Raw genomic sequence first — 17,358 nt, forward strand, 5'->3', positions numbered from 1 at the left:
CATAAGCATTAAAACCACATCTTTAAGTTGTGTGTAAAAAACACCCCTTAGATGGGTTGTTTTCCTTTTGTTAAAAAATTATAAAGGAAACGGAATCAGCCAAAATGTGCGTTTTAACATTACATTCCCTTTAGCCATTTAACAAACATTTGTTGCGTATGAGACATGGGAGATAAAAGACAGCAGCATCTCTGCCCTCGGGGAGTGTGTGGTCTCACAGAGGAATACAGGCATGTTAAAAGACAAGGAAGACAGGAAGGGAGGCCCAGGCTGCCATGTGTACATCTCTGATGATGTGAAACACAGAACCGCAGCATTTATTCAGCTTCACTGCATCCTTCAGACAAAGGTGGGCGTACAGATGGGCTTAGTCTCTTATGCTTAGATTTTTGCTTAATTTTCACTGTGATCAAATTATCTTAATTGATTCTGAAATAAAAGATTAGGAGTATATGAATGAAAGTGGGTTTTTACTTCTTGCATTCCTATGCCAGCTTCTGTATCCTTCCTTAAAATGACTGTCATGACATCGTTTCTTCTGGCTGACATAAAAATTATTTTGGGCCAAGTGATAGAAGTTTTAGAACATGTCAAAACCCCTAAATAGTGTATTAGAATTTTTTCTGTAAAACACTTTATTCACTTGTGATTTATGACAAACAATTCTAAAGATATTTCCTCACTGGACAAATTACTTCCCACCCCCAAATTATGTATATCTATAGCATAATTAAATTCCAAATGTCTGAAGATATTTCCATATTATCTGCATGTTCTCTGAATGATAAGGTGCCTTGGAAAATGGGAGACAGTCTTTTAAAAGAAATGCAGTAATCATACATTGATTTTAAATGACCCTGTCACACGTGAAAACAAATCAGATTGTTGCTCTTAATGAGCTTTTCAATTTACTATTCAGTAGATCAGATAAGTGGATTTAAGAGGTAATGATCCTGTTTAGTACTCAAGCTTGACTGTCAGATCCTGGTAGTGGAGCGAAATCCCTAGGGACAAAAGCGTTGACACAGTTCTAGATGGGATAATGGGAATCAAAGCTAATGGATGATAAAAGGAATGGTGCAAGTTACAAGGATAATTGTGGATTAAAGCACTGCCATGTGTCAATGTTGACTGTTGTTTTCTAGTATGTTATTGGGTCAAATCTGATGCTTTGAGAAACTGTTTTGACAGCAGAGCACCACAGACCTGCCTGCCTACCTTTCTCCTTTCTTGAATGCCAGGGACACAACAGAAAACTTCTTTGTAAGAACTATCAGTAAAAAATAAAAAATAAAAATTTTTTAATGTTAAAATGTCTTAAATGTTTAAAATCACATTTTAGTTATTATATTTTTATGCAGTGTGACATGGGGAAAATCAAAATTAGATTAATCCTGAGCTTTGCCATAAAAATCGCATTTATAAAATCTTGAAAATGTAAAAATTGCTTTTACAAAAATACAGTACAGCGTAGTGGGGGAGATGGACACCCAAACAATTGCGATGTGAAAAGGACCACGAGAGAGGAATGGACCAGATGCTGTGGGAACACAAAGGGGCGTTCAACTCACTCTGTCTGGGAAGGCTTCAGAGGAGATGACGTTTGAATGGGAAGAGGAGGAAGAAGGCTGATTTGGGCAAAATGAACAGCACGTGAACTCAGGCATCTGAAATTGCGTGAGAAGTCCTAGTTACCCAGCAGCATTCCATTGTGGCTTCAGGTTGAGGGGAATCATAGAAGATGAGACGTAGGTTAGGGTCAAGTTATGAAGGGCCTTGTATGCCGTTCATCATATCAGTATCAGATTTTCCAAGGGGTCCAGTTCATTCCCACCCGTGAGAGGGGTTTAGGATCATGGTGGGGTCGGGAAACTCCCCTTTCTACATCCCGTTCTTCCATTCAGCCTTCCGTGTGCTGACAGGTTTCTGATCATTGGGGATGGGTGGTAACTAACTTCCCCAGGTTCTCTCTTCCTAGCTCCCTCTTTTCCCCAAACATCTCACGAATGCAGTGATAGCTTCAGTCCGATGAGAGATGAAGGCCTCCTCTCCTGAGCAGAGCCACAGACCCAGTCATTGAAATGCTTTTCTGTCGGGCTCGGAAGTTAGCAGAAAAGGCAGCAGGAACTGCCACTTGGATCTCCCTTGCTTTCTCTCTCCCCCAGCTTCTCCCCTGCACCCCTCTCTCCTTCTTCCCTTTCCTTGCCCTCTCCACCTGCCCTCCGTCTCCCTCCCTCTCTCCTTCCCTCTGAGTGACTCTACTAACCTAACGAGCTTTTGGGCAGAGGACTCAGGTTGGAAGCCTGGGACACAAGCTTCCGGTTTGAGCAGTGTTTACAATCCAAATACAAGATCTCTGCAGTGAACAGCTTTCCTTCCCGTCTAACCCCACAACTCTGGGTGCCCTGTGATTGCTTTCTCATCAAGCTGTTTGTTTACATGTGAAAAACAAAAGGCAGAGGCAGTGAAAGCTAAGTCGCCATACCGTAGGAAATAGGCAGACCCAGAAAGAGTGAGAAGACACAATCACAGGACATCAAATCACAGAAGAGAAATCCCATACAGCTGGTGTCTGGCAGGGATAACCTGGAATCACACCAGAGCATCAGGGAGTATGGAGGTGTCAACCCACCTCTTAGCTTTGCCAGGCTATTAGGGAGTTTTCCATTGGCTGCCCGTGGCATTTGCCCACTCGAAGTGGGATATGTGTTCATAATAAGCTCAATGTGGCTTGGGTTGGGACTAAAAGGTGGCACCCCAAACTCTGCAGCCGACGCCCTAGTTGGAAGTTGAGTGGACCCCCAGGCACTGATGTACTCAGCAGAGCATTCCTGAGCCTGGGATTTCAGCTCCAGCCTGGAAAGTAAGACCTGTCTCTGTTTGGGGGGAGCTTAATTGAGAGATATTTGAGGAAAATTTCTATAAATCTTTTAACTTCCTTTTATTTTTGAAATCCTTTTTTTAATAACTGCCTACCCTAATCCTGGGTTATTGGATGGTTTACTAAAATCTGGAATGGTTGGAAATGTTTTAAATGTTGGAGCTTTTTATTGAAGCACTCCACTTTCCAGCCCCTTACACATATTCCCGTCTTTGAGAAAGAGGTGGTTTCCCACTTTGAGGGAAAAAAATTATTGAGTGTGCTGGGAGAAAAATGAGCCTGTGAGTGTGGGTGTGTATGTATTTCAAAATAAGACAGGTGCTTCCTCAAAGAAAAAGAGGATACATTTTTAAATTCTAAGCATTTTTTAAAATCCTTCATTTGCTCTCCTCACCCACTGCCTACTTTCATGTGGATGCATTAAATCTTCCATTTGTTCAATTTGATAGTCTTTTGCAAATATATGTTAATGATAAAGCTGTTAACACTTAACTGTTTTCACTCAGGTGTATGCCCGTATGTCAGAAGTCTTAGGAATAACAGATGACAACCATGTTCTAGAAACTTTCATGACCAAAATGTGAGTTCCTGCTTTGGTTCTTTGATTTTTCTTTTGTTGTTGTTGGTTTGAATCTAATAGATCTTTCCCTGTGTTTAAATCTCTTCGTAAATATTAATTTTTAATAAAAGACTTTAAAAACTATGCTTTAATTTTTAGAATGGGAGCATGCTTCTCAACTGAAACTTAATTTCTCGTATTTAAAGTTCACCGTTTAGAAGACATTGTTATTTGTCAAGGTCTCCATGCAGTTGCAGTATGCAACATCAAAACATGGCTTTTACAAGTTTACAGACTTTGACTCTTCAGGTCAGTTGGGCAGCAACTTTTTTTTTTTTCAGTTAAAAAGAAAATACCCAATTTCAAAGACCAACTGAAGAGATTATTACAAATTGGAATCATTGAGAGAGGTTTGATTGCCTATGGCTGTCAGAGACATTCATGGAAATGGAATTATCTGTATAACATTAGCAGGATTAACTATTTTCTAGACCTAGACATAACTTTGTACACTTAACCTAACCTTAGATGCCTCCACTTGGTATTGCACTTCATCTGTGTAACAGACAGACCTAACAGTGCCTTGCCTACAGAGAGCAAAGCTGGATAAACAATCATGATCATAAGAAGTGAGATTGGAGCCACAAGTTGGGTGGCTTGTTTCTTGGCAAGTAACTGTGAGCCTCTATTTGACTTCTTTTGTAACTCCTGCTGTCACTCCCTCATATGTTTGTTTTCGATAAAACTTAATATTTCTCCTGTGAAAGACTTAGGCAACATTTTAATTTCCAAAACTAAACTTATAGGATTATACACCATTTGGAAAGCAGTGTTCATTGTACATTGATTGTATATAATTTTGAATGTGCTATAAAAAGAATAGAAAATGTTCCATTGATACTTTGTGATTTAGCTCACCTAACTTGAATGTATCTGTGTTTCCATGTTTTCCCTATACATGCAGATAACTTGTAATTAAAAACTTCTTTTTCGTGTTTAGTGTTACAAACCTTAAATACTGGGGAAGATGTGAGCCTGTAATTTCCAGGACTCTTCAGTTCCTAAATGACCTTTCTGTTGGATATCCTTTTCACTGTATAGCTGATAATGTAGATAAACAGCCTAACAAGTGCATTCTATTGGCCAGGTACTTTCCTTGTTTATAATTTTTGCAAGTTTTTTTAAATAAAAAGCCTTTCATTTAGCCTTATCTGTAAATGCATGTTTTGGGAAGCTTTATATTAGCTATATACTGTACTATAAAGCATTCATTCAGAGTCACAGTGAATTTATATGGATATGTAGATTCGTAACTAGTTAAAGTTATATTTATACCCATCCAGGTTAAAAAATTGTTATGTAAGAAAGTATGCAACCACATGTGTTTTAGTTTATGATTTTTCATAATTGTCAAGAAGTTCTGGTTTTAAAAGAAAGCATAACTAATTTTAAGAAGATCAAAATTTCTAAAAATAATTACCTTATAAAAACTGAATTCCTAACAGTAAATGTATCTTCAGCCATTCTAGTGTTCTTCAATTGAGAAGAATATTATTTTCATTAGTTAAGAGGCACAAAGGAGTAATAGGAAGAAAATTTTAAGTTTTTTCAACACTTTTTTGATTATTGGCCCCACCAAATCAACATCTTTTTTACTCTAAAATAAGATTCCCCATTACGCATTAAATGTTTGGTTTCCTCTCGTTAGCAGATTTTTAAATCTAAAAGCAGACTCACCCTTTTTTATTAGTTTATAATTGATAATACTGTCATGTTTCTGCCAATGAGAGAGAAGCATGTAGATTGTCTTTTATGTGTTAGCTATCAAATATATATAGGAGCTGTGAAAAATAAACGTTGGTTTATTTAACCACTAAGATTAGCTGTTATTTTAATATGAGGACAACATTCTGAAAATGGGTGGCATTGGGTAGAAATCTTTAATGTAGCTTCACCTCAGGAATATGTTTGTATTAGTTAACTTTAAAATTGTGTTCCTTGGCAAACCATAAAAGATTTTCAAAGTATTAGACACCCACTTTTGTGCTGGAATTTAATATGCAACTTTTTATTGGAAAATAATCGTCCTTGTCTGGCAAAATCCACCATGCAATATTTCTGTTAGTAGGTATAATGCAATAAAGACAGGGAGGGCTATTTATCACTACAAATTTTGAGGATTTCAGGATTCTTTTTATTATTTTAATATATTTCTTTGATATTAAATCAGAAAAATGATAAATTACACCTGTCTAGGCTGTTTTTCCTTTTTACTGGAAAGTGATGTACAACCCAATTCCAGTGGTCATTTTGGCTTTTTAAGATATGTATTTTTTTCTTATTAAAAAAAAATGCAACCTGTATTTTTTTTTTAATAATAATGCTGAAATACTCTTTATTTCAAACATATGAAGTGGTTTATAAGTACTTCCTAGTATTGCAAACTCTGGCCTTTTCACAATAAATTACTCTGAGAGCATATTACCTGGGAAGAAGCCTATGTTATTTTATAGCATGTACCTATTGTTTAGATTCACCCTATTTTTTAAGTTGAAATTGAAATCTCATATAAAATTAATTTGATTTGTATTCTTTTTAATACAATTTGCATAATGCCTAATTTATTTGTCTGCTCTTTAAGATCCTTTTCCTATTGCCTTATATTTTATATACATTCTTCAATCCTAAAATTATAACCTTTTATTTTACAAGCTGTTTATTGCTTTTGAGTACTTCTTGAAGTTAATAAAAAATCATATTTTCAGAAAACTAATTAGATAAAAGTTTAAACACTATAACATTTCAAACTAAGGGATACGAATGGTTTCAACTTGGGTACATTGATTTATATTTTTTAACAATTATTTCAGGTTTGCATATTTAGAAATATATATTAGCTCAATTTGATTTCAGTGCTCAGTTATTTGAATTATAAATCATTATGTCCCTTCTAGCTGATCAGTCATGAAATATCTTTGAATTCATTTACATAATGGAATATGTGAGTGGTGTATCTATTTCAGTGCAGTTGCTGGTTACCTAATGCATATTTTGTTGTTTCCAATCGATTTCTTTATTATAGTGTGTTTTTAAATTGTGATTTTAAAGCTTTACCTAATTTCAGTATTAAAAATAAGACTGTATTCTTCAGCAATAGAAAGTTACACCAAATAAAAATTATCACCAATTGGCCCCATTAATGTAAATCTGTTTATGTAATAATATTTAAAATATTAGTAACAAATAAGTGGAAAAGCATGTTATTTTACTATAAAGTGACTAAGTGTTCCTCATGACTATAATGTATAGCTTCAGATACTTTGGGTGTTTGTTTTTTTCTATTTTTATCTCCTTCAGAGTGAAACTTATTCGGTGTTTATGATCCTCAAAGCCATCTTGTTTTGTGTGTTTTTGTATCTGACCACTTGTTTGGAAATTGAAATAATAGAAGATCTTCATTTCTAGGAAGTGCTAAAGAAGCCTCCCGTTTACTTGCGCTAAGGCCGTGGCCTCAGACTTCAGCCATCATCAGAATCACTCGGAGCGCTTGTTAAATTCCATATTGCTAGGCTTCACCTCCAATTTATGTTTCAAGAGGTGTTAGACGAAGGCCTAAGAATTTGCAGTTTCAGCAAGCCTCAGGCGATGCTGCTGGCTCAGCGGCCATCCTCAGAACTTCTGCCTTAAGATGAAGAGAAAACAGAGCGGGGTGTTCCAAGCAGAAGTCAGGTACCCCTCCACAGACACTTCCCCGTAGGACTTTGTCTTCGCTAGGAAAAGGCAGGCCTGACATTTTTAGAGACAGCCTAGTTCCCTAAACAGTAATGTGTATGAGAAGGCTGCCATTACATGAAGTCCCTGGATTTGTAACTGGAGAGCCAGTTGCATTTTACCCCAAGGGTTCTGTTTGCCAAACTTGAAGTTTTCCAAATTGTTAAAGACTACTGTAATTTTAAGTTCCCGTGGCCTTTTTCAGAGAAAGTTTATGTTTTCCCATCACATTCATCACACGGGGCATATAAAATACACTTAGCAAATAAGTGTATCTGCGTAACTTTTTAATACACTCTTTAAATTTCCAAGACTAAATTTCAAGAATTCTACATTCCAGATAGCTTTTCCTGACATGCACAGAATTGAAATGGCTGTGTCCTGGGGCGGCCCCCCACAGTCAGGTGTGAGGATCCTTTTCCCTCCTTGAAATGTTTTCCAGCCAGAAATCCTGGTTTCTAGCTAACTGAGAGAGGGACGAGATTGTTCAGATGATTAGAACAAGGAAGCTTCTGGGAAAGCTGGAGAGAATAATGGTCATATAGAGCCATCAAATTAACTCAACTTCTGTGAAATGCTGAGGAAGGAGGAGGAAAGGGTTATTTTATCCCAAATTCTGTTTGTTTATTAATCATTATTTGAAGTTTTTCTTCCTTTGAAAAATAATTGATCCATTTTTCTACTGCATTTCTTTAATTTACTCCAATTTACAGCAGGAACATGTCTCACTTTGGGTTTCAGATAAATAATAATGAGAAAGGAAATTTCATTTTCTATTAGGCCCTCTGTTGGTAATTGCCCTTATTACATCATCCTCAAAGGTTTAAGAAAACCCAAAAATATCTTTAACTTTTTAAAGCAGACCCCATAAAAGAGTTCTACATTAATTCATGAAATTATCCAAACTCGTTTTTACCCTGTCATTTCTGTTCACTTCAACAATTCTTAGGATTACTAACTTCTCTATCTTGTTATTTCAAGACCACCTCCGTCATCTGCGGGCCCGGTACATAATGAAAATGTGAGGTGTCTCGTTCCTAAATTAGTAAGAATTTCAAGACCTCAGTAGCAGAGCGTTGAACCGAGCCCAGGACCCTGTGCAGGCGGACAGCTTGCACACCCACAAAGCTGGCCCAGGTTGTCTGTTACATAGAGAACTAATTCCTCCCGTCTGGCTTCAGACTACCTCCCGAAGACACTGAGACTATCTCCTTAGTTCCTGTACACCAGGACATGGTGCATATAATTCCTATCCACATGCATCATAAACCTATCTAGTAGTTTATTTCAGTTGTTTTTGGTTTTGCAAGCCAGTCAGTCTTATTGCCCGTCTAAGCGACTTGAGCACCGCATGATTTTATTTTTCAACCCCAGACCTCTTCCACTTCACTTGTCTGTTTTGTGCTTGCTTGTGTGTTTTAAGAGCAGTAACTAGAACTGCATCCTTATTTAGATTTAACATCGAGTAAGAATAGAATAGTGATTTTAGAATTTAATTCCGTGCTCACCTTACTGATTTGCTTTATCTTACTGGCCTCTTTCAATCCAGCAAATATTAATTAAGCACTTGCTCAGGACAGGGCAAAAGGACAAATGAAACGCAGACCCCTGCCTTCAGAGATTTTTCAGTTCTAACAAAATTGATCCTGATTCCAGACTTTATTTCCTATGTTTCTCCTAAGAGCTCAAAGTCCGCTGCACTATTAACAGAGTTTCTTTTTTAAAATTTAACTCAAATACATGACACACTAATTTTCTGAAAATCTCCACATTAAATGTAATGTGGGTATGTGACATTTTGATATGGTGGCTTTGCGAGACCTCTTTGTTCGAGGTCATTTAGACAGCGCATATGTACAAACCGTTAAGCGTACAAGTAATGTGCCAGCCAGACGTGCTCACCCTGTCACAGATCTTCCCTCCACGGGGGGGGCGTGAATCCTAACCGAGGTGAGTGTCGGGAAAGAACAGAGAGTAAGAAGTGAGACAAAGGTCTAGAATGAAATAAGGGTGAAGGATGGAAGGAAAAGTGGGGATGTCTGTTACAGGAAATGTTTAGTAAGAAACACTAGTAATTTTGCTTTGGTTGAAACAGTATTAAAATGTGTTGCATTATTTCAATGAATACCACCATCTCCAGATGGTTTTGAGAATGTTAAATAAAGCTAGTTTCAATACACATCCCGCAGGCATACTTCTGTTAACATTTCTCATCAAAGGAAATGTTGATTTACTTTTTCGTTTTCTGTCTCTGAAGTCCATGGGAAAGTCATCCCATAATGTATCTGCTGTTTGTTTTTACACTAGAATCAAGTGTGAGAATCCTTTCTACTCCTCTTCTAGAGCCCGCTTATTCAGACCTTCACTCAGCTCTTTAAATTCTGGCTTCACAAGGTTACCTTCCTCAAGTATTGTTTTAATCTGATCATTTCTCTTCCCAAAAGCCCAGAATTACTTCTACTTGCTTCTCAGGTCAAAGTAAAATTATTGATTTGAACTTGAGTCCGTTAACAGTACTTGACTTATTGAGTTCCCATAACTAATTTCCTGATCCACCGTTCAACCACAGTTTGTACTGGATCCCTTTCCTTGGGCCAGGGAAATGTATTTTACCTTCCCCATGACACCTTTTTCATTCTCTTTCACTGAGTCACCACATACTCTTATGCTATTCTCCTCATTTGACCCATTGTGACTCAGTTGGGTCTCTCTGAAATTTTCAGGTCTTGCTAAAGACTTAGTAAGGGCATCCTGAAATAGTTATAGTCCTTCATTACTGTGTTAACTGTGCAAGTCATTTAATTTCTCTGAGGCTGAGTTTCTTCAACTGTAGAAAAGGAATGTTATCTACTGCTTAGAATGTTGTAAGGATTAAATAAAATAATAAATATATAACAATATATCTGTGTTATCCAACAAAAACAAAACACCTGGTACTACTGACCTGGTCACATATTAGGTGCTCATTAAATATTAATTGCCTTCATTTTTTTTCTCTCATCTTTTATTTTTCTTAACGTTCCTGAATGCCTAGTTCTTCTTATCTACATATCTGGAGATGAATATAATATAGCTTAGTATCAACTAGTCCTCTCTCCTATAAGGTTGTAAATTATTGGAGATTAGGACTCTTTTTTGTTTTCCTTCCCCTATAGTTTCAAAACTTCACATAGTGGACATTTGAACATATTGTTACCCCTCTTATTGACTAACTAAGCCTTTAACTCCTGTTCTTTGTAAGTAATTATTAGTATCCCTTAAGATGCTTCCTTTTGGTTGTACCTATTTGGATTTTTTAATCTAGTAGGGTTCATTAGCATAATCCTGTTTTTGAAATAACTAAACTAATATTTTAGTAATTATACCTTGTAACTATCATCTATCTACAGTAATTTCCAAATGTAATTTTCTTATTTGTGAGCTTTCTTCTATCATCAGGGTCTAATTCTATCTGCAAAAACTACTTATAAACATGTATGGCTTTCAAATAATTTCCTAGATCGGTACCATCATCCACACTCTTGTACTTAGCAACTATCGTATGTCTAGTGCACTGCTCCTTTGATTTTCAAGCAGAAATTTCTTCACATTTTAACACTGTAAGATATGTCTTACAATTGATGGTATTTTAAAACACTTTTTCTTTCTTAGTAGCACATAAAATAACGTTGTTTATAATTAGTGGTGGTGTAGTTTGGGTGAAATATGGTAGATACTCAGTAAAGGCTTGATACCATAAATTGATGCCATACTTGGTGCTGCTGTGCCCATCAGCTACTAAATTAAAGTCTGTGGCACTCCTGTAACTTAAGAAACCACTTCATTTTTCAATTTAGTTCCCCTCCTCTTCAAAGCATACAGATTTTTAAAATTTTCAACCACCTTTAAGATATACCATTTTTTCCACTTTTTCTTGCCTTTCTCCTTTTGTCTTGCTAATTGTCAATAAGACCATCTTCACCTTCCTCATTGGTTTCCTAAGCACATGGATACAGAAAGGGCTTTTCTGGGAATTTTGTTTAGAGAGTAAATACCAGCCAGGACCAAGTTTGCTCAGTCTTGGATGTGATGAATTGGCTTCCTCCTAAAAGAACAGTTTCCGTGTCCCTTCTGGGACCCAGTTCCGGTTTCAGTTGTACCTCGAAGAGCTGGCGATCCCTGTAGAATCCTTGCCCTCTTTAAAATCAAATGGATATGATGTAACCTAGTTGGCAGAGCTGGTGCTTTACAGTCAGACAGACTGGGATTTGCATCTTGGTTCTACCACTTACCTGTTCCATGTGTGACCTTTGCTAGACCCTCTTACTACTCACTACCCTAGCAGGAGGCTAGTCTCCTACCACTGTTGCTGTTACTGTTAAGCACCGTTATTACCACAGTGACTGGTAGGAGCTATTCTAAACACCACCCAACTACAGTGCTTCCATCCAACTAAAATGGTGCGACTTACAACTCTAGCCTCTTAGACAAGAATAAGATGAAAATACAGAGGTCATAAAAGAATGTATCCATTTCCCTTTTTTAAAAAACATTACAGACCCTCTTAAGGACCATAAGTAGCTTTGAATTGGATTGCTAGGAGGGAATATAAATATTCAGATGAACTTTCTTTTTTTTTTTCATCATTGAAAAGAAGTAGAAATGTATTCTTAATCATTATTTTCTTTAGAATGTAATTAAAAGGCAGTGAGGCTGGCCTGGGTACAAAGTGCACAGATGCAGTTCTGCAGAAAATGTGTCTTTAGCAGATGAGATTGTCCCTGTGAATGTTCTGTTTATTGCTACCATAAATATTCTATTGTCAAAACATGACTTGCTGTTTATTAGCAGCCCTGACAGAAGAGTCCTATTAATGGCAGCATTCCTATTACCAGTAGACCCTATCACTTTTAACTTTGCAATTCTAAGAGAATTGTATTTGGTAATTACTTAAAGTATTTTGTAGTTTGTTGATCCCCACCCTGTTTAACTGAGTGAAGTTTGAGTGGCAGTTCTTCTTCTCTGTGATTGACACCAGGAACAGTCATCGAATCTGCATCTTTGTGGGAGGGAAAGACCAGCCACCCATCAGGCCTGATCACGTTGCCTTTCAGCCTGCCAGAAGCACACAGTCCATTGAGCACCACTGAGAGCAGTGCGCTGAGGAAACGTAGAGGCGGACCTGCCCCCGGAAAGCTTACAGTCTCACAGGAGGCGGGCCCAATACACGTGCTTAATATGCAGCTGCAGTGGCTGCTTGAGAGTCACAGGAACTCGAATTTAAATCGTACTAACTGTGCATCTTTTGGAATGTTGTATTTAATTTTTTTGAGTTTTGTTTCCTCATCTGAACCCCAGAAGCGGTACTTCCTGTCTCGTGGGATTGTGAGAATTAACCTTGAGAGTAGTAAACAGTCTACAAATGTTCATTCTCAGCGTCTCCGTGTCTTCCTCCCTGATTTGTAACTGGCAAAGACGTTTTGATCATCGATCCTCACAACAATTCTATGAGATCTGTAGCTTGAGTATAGGTTCCATCCCCATTTGTGGGAGGGGAACCAAGGCTCAGGGCTGAGTGGAGAGCTCACGCTCATCCAGCTGACTGAAGGGTGTGCTTAAGCCAAAGGCCCAGGTTTCTTGACTTGTGTTCCAATGTCCTTTCTACTGTTTATGTCTACACCTGAGGGACTAAAATTTAGAATTAGACTTCTCAGTGCCCCTGGACAGAGGCCATATACAGAGTCCTATAGTTGGAGACGATGTGAAGGAAAGGAGGCAGGGTTCTCACTGGAACGTGAACGGTGTCATGTAAGGTTATTATAACCTATAAGAAATGCCTGAATAAGTATGTAGGGAATGACCAAGGGAAGTCCTAGGAAACACATGACCTGGGTAAAGTAAACGAAGAGGGTGTTTATATAGCTTAGAGCCCTTCTTGGATCCCAGAGCATTAACCAGAAGTTAGTTAGGCCTTGAGGTCGTGTTTAGGATTGCCCGAGTTTATCCTCATCCTGAGTTGAACTGCTCAGGCGCTAAGGCTGTGCAGGAGAAGAACACGGTTTCGGGAGTCCAGCCTCAGTTCAAACCCCAGCACTACCAATCCCCAGCTGTGTGACCTTGGGCAAGTAACTTAATCTCCCTGAGCCTCTTGTTTCCTTATCTGTGAATTAGAAATCATACTTAACAGTGTGATCATGAAGATTGGGCGAGTTAACAAATACAAAATGTCTTGTACTTAGTAGGTACTTGAGAAGCATTAGAACCTCGAAGCCTCTCCTTGACATGTAACCTGCTGCATCTTCCTCACTGTATTCTGATCATCATCTGAAGCAGAATTTCCTTAGATTTCTACTAACTCAGATCTTTGTTTCTTAGAATTGAAAATTTTCCTCTTTCTTGATAGCCTATTATGGGTCTTTATAATTATTTTATTAAATAATATTAAGTGAAAAGTTCTCACATTACATCCAAAATGTAAAAAAGGTCAGTTTTAATTTTCCACTGTGAAGATTTTAATAGTAGAGAGGTTTTTGTCTTAATTATAAAATTCATTCTTCCTTTCCATAACTAGAATATGTATAAGGTAGGAAAAGTAATTGCACTGGTTAATAACGGATTGTCATTCTTAACCGCATGAAGGACATCTCTATAGGAAGACTCTTTAGAAATCATATTTATTCTTCATAAATAGAAATTGGTGCCATTAGAGTTCAGTGCTGTTTTGTGACTTATTACCTATTGATAAGACAATGATATTTCCCCAGATTCCTTAACTTCTATTACCTATATCCTTTTAAAAAAACTTGTGAAGATAGATGCTGTGAAATTCATGCTAAAAAATCACACGGTAAGTCTGCTCTCCTCGGATGAACGACTAGACTTTTCCGGGCCGTGGAGGTCAAGCACTAGTAACTGGATGCTCTTTTGCCTTCATTAGAGTGAACACTTCCCCTTCCTTGGCATCTGTGACAGGTACAGTCTCAGTGACTTCAGGTGCCGAACCACCTTCTACACAGCCCTCACTCGCCTTCTGATGGTAGATCTCGGTAAGGTTCATAATTTAAGCTTACTTAATAAGGGATCAACAATATGAAGTGAAATACTAGTGAGCACCACATTTAACTCACTGGAATTTGCCACCTCCAACAGTTTCGTACAACTTGCTAAGATTTGAGCATTCACTTGTTATCATCAGAGCAAAAAGACAAATCTTTGTACTTAAGGTGGTATTTTTCACTTCAGATAGTACTTGCATTAATCCTTTACCTCGCAGTTTATTTTCTGGGTATCCTTTGATACATTCATGTTACTGCTACAAATCTAGGGATCATCCTAAATACAGAAAAGCTTTACACACCAAGATTTTTTGTAATGACATTTAATCTAGAGAAAAAATAGAAACAGTGTAAATATCCAACATAGGGAATTGTGAAATCAGTCACATTCGCTCATTTGATGCGATAGTATGTAGTCATTAAAAAGTATGATTTGAAGACAATGCAAGACATGAAGTTTTCTGTTATAATAGTAACTGGGAAACCAAGGTGTTTAACTGTACAAATGGTATGATCATACCTGTTGGAGAGGGAAATAATATATCCAGAGAAGGCTTAAATGAAATTCTTCAAAAATGTTAACTATTGTTTTGGGGCAGTGGGGCTATAGGTAACATTTCCTCATTTCTGATTACTCAAAATTGTCTGTAATGTATTACTTTTATAATGGGAAAAACTAACTTGTCTTTAATTTTTTTTCATTGAAAAGCTGAAGTTAGCCAGAAGCACCCACAGGTAGCCAGTACCTTAGGATGGGCACTTGACCCTCAGTGGTGACCACATTACTCTGGATTCCCAGTTTGCTCCATGTTTGAATATTGCAGGTTAAGTTAACCAGTGTATAGACACCTGAGAGCGTTAGGTCAATGACAGTATCATCCTTAGAGAATATAATACTGATGGTACTTTTTTCTTTCTTTCTCTTGCAATGTATTGATTGATCCATCAACTTAAATATGAATTTTTGAAGGATGATCATACAAAAGGAAAGAGGATAAGTCATTTTATTTTGTACATAAAAGGCATTGAACCTTGTAATGGAAAGGTGTCCAAACCCCTCTCTGCTCCACACACCTGTATTATTTTCATGCATTTCAACAGAATAAATTACCGGAAAGACAAACAGCCAAAAGTTGAGAGAAATGCAACTGGAATGATTAAGGAGCTTAGCAGGATTGATTTCTAAGGAAAGATTAAAAGAACCATGTATGTATAACTTGGCTAAGTGACAACTAGGGCTTGAGGCAAAGAGAACTGTCTATAAATATTTGAAGAGTGTAAACCAGGCATGCAAAACCCAATCATCTGGTACCTTGGGCAAGTGGGAGATCTAGCTGAGTGACAGCTTTGCATACTGCACCAGCCTGTATTACGTCTTGGCTGCTGCCTTGGAAAAAAGGGGAGCAGCCCAGGTTCTTTGTCGTTGTCCTCAATAATCATTTAGAGAGCACACTGTGATGAGCTCCGAGGGCATGAGAAAGACCCTGCCAGACTCCCCTGCCCTCAAGGAGCATGCCCGCTTGCTTCCCCAGTTGTCCAAGCATTAGAGAAGACCGGGAAGCCCTTGTCTGGACTTAATTTACTCCCCAGGCCTTAAAAATGTTCTTTGTCAGACAGAGTGAAAGGAATGGGGAGACCAAAGTTAAAGAGAACTAGCTGGAGATTTCCTAGAAATAGGCCCATGTCACATACGTCTTCACCACACACGCCTGGAAATGGAATGGATGAGTCAACATAGTTTTTCGTATGGTCCTCATAGACCAAAGAACCCCCATGAACCTGCGGTGGCTTAAACAACAGGTTAGCACGCGGTATTCGCAGCACAGCTGCACCTACCATTGCATTGGGAATGGGTAGACATGCTGATGCCCAGGAAGACCTTGCATTGTACACGGCCTTCTTGAGATGACTTTTTTTTTTTTTAGATTTTTTTATTGGGGTATTAGGGGGATGGGAACAGTGCTGGGGAATTGGGGGATGGGAACAGACAAGTTGCTGTTGTTTTTTTGTTCTTCAGTCTAGTTGTGGAGGACATTGCTTCACTGGCCCAAGTTGGCACCATCATTGCGCTCTTTCCATGCGAGGCAGATCAGTCGCCGGCTTTTGGACGGCCGCTCACTGTGGCTGCTGGCTGCTCACACTGGCTGCTGGCTACACACGGTAGCCCATGGCAACCCACTGCAGCAGGGGCTGCAGCCTATGCCGTCGCCGGCAACTCATGGCAGCCCATCTCCAGGTCGAGCTGCTGTTCAGCATCTTAGCTGTGGAGGGCAGTGTCACTGGCCCTCATATGTGGGATCCGAACCAGGGCCCTCTGGTGTCCCAAGCCAGTTCTTAATGATCGCGCCACTCGGCCGGCCCTTGAGATGACTTTTATTGAGCATTCCTTCATGTAAACTGGGAGGTATGAGAAACTGAAGTAAAATACATGCATTTAAATAAACAATAGGATTTTATTAGGTTTCGCCAGAATTAGATTCCTTTGAAATATTTAATAACGAGATAAAGTATAAATTGATTTTTTTAAGCTTTTTTTTTTTTTAAAGGTAAATACCTGTTACATTGCAAGCACTTTTTAGGTACCTTGTGAGAAACAGAAAAAGACAGGCTGTGTGGAAGTGCCTGGTACGTGGTAGGCTCTAAATATAAGTAAATTGAATTGGCTGTCAATAAAATTAAAAACAATACCAGCTACACTGATGGGACTTTTACATTGTTTGAAAAGAATTCTTTCTTTATCAGTGTTTTCCACTTTTTGAAACAATGTGTATTATAGCATCAAGTGATGATCGTGGTGGATATTACCAGGGCTGCTTTCCCTTGTCAGGAACCAGAGTCGCTCTTCTCAAAATACGTGGCGCTCCCTCAGCATATGGATTTTGCCTTTTTCGTGATTCTTTTTTGTGCTTGCCAGCAGCAACCTGGTATCTCTACACTGTAGGTTTCAGTACATATTTGATGAATAAATGATACACAATACACTGTAAGCAAGATGGCATCACCATGGCTCCTGGAATCAGGTCTGCCTACCAGGTCCTGTCTGTGGGGGCAGCTTTGACCAGTGGGCTCTCCAAGAAAAAACGAATCAGGTGGCTGATTACTTTCACAAGTGA

The 17,358-nt window shown here is 38.3% G+C and overlaps 1 protein-coding gene across 6 annotated transcripts in view; it reads left to right on the forward strand.

Annotated features, from left to right (window-relative positions):
- Positions 1-17,358, forward strand: part of RANBP17 (RAN binding protein 17) — a 263,837-nt gene that overhangs the window by 168,437 nt on the left and 78,042 nt on the right. For all 6 annotated transcript variants that reach the window (XR_002123189.1, XR_002123188.1, XM_019635965.1 and 3 more), the window contains 4 exons: positions 3,388-3,461; positions 4,441-4,521; positions 13,974-14,037; positions 14,128-14,236. Coding sequence is in view for 4 of the 6 variants with exons in the window: in XM_019635965.1 (XP_019491510.1) it covers positions 3,388-3,461; positions 4,441-4,521; positions 13,974-14,037; positions 14,128-14,236 (328 nt within the window). In the remaining 2 variants the exon portion in view is untranslated. The remainder of the gene's footprint in view (positions 1-3,387; positions 3,462-4,440; positions 4,522-13,973; positions 14,038-14,127; positions 14,237-17,358) is intronic.

Source organism: Hipposideros armiger, unplaced genomic scaffold, assembly GCF_001890085.2.
Source record: "Hipposideros armiger isolate ML-2016 unplaced genomic scaffold, ASM189008v1 scaffold_25, whole genome shotgun sequence".
NCBI classification, from domain to species: domain Eukaryota; kingdom Metazoa; phylum Chordata; class Mammalia; order Chiroptera; family Hipposideridae; genus Hipposideros; species Hipposideros armiger.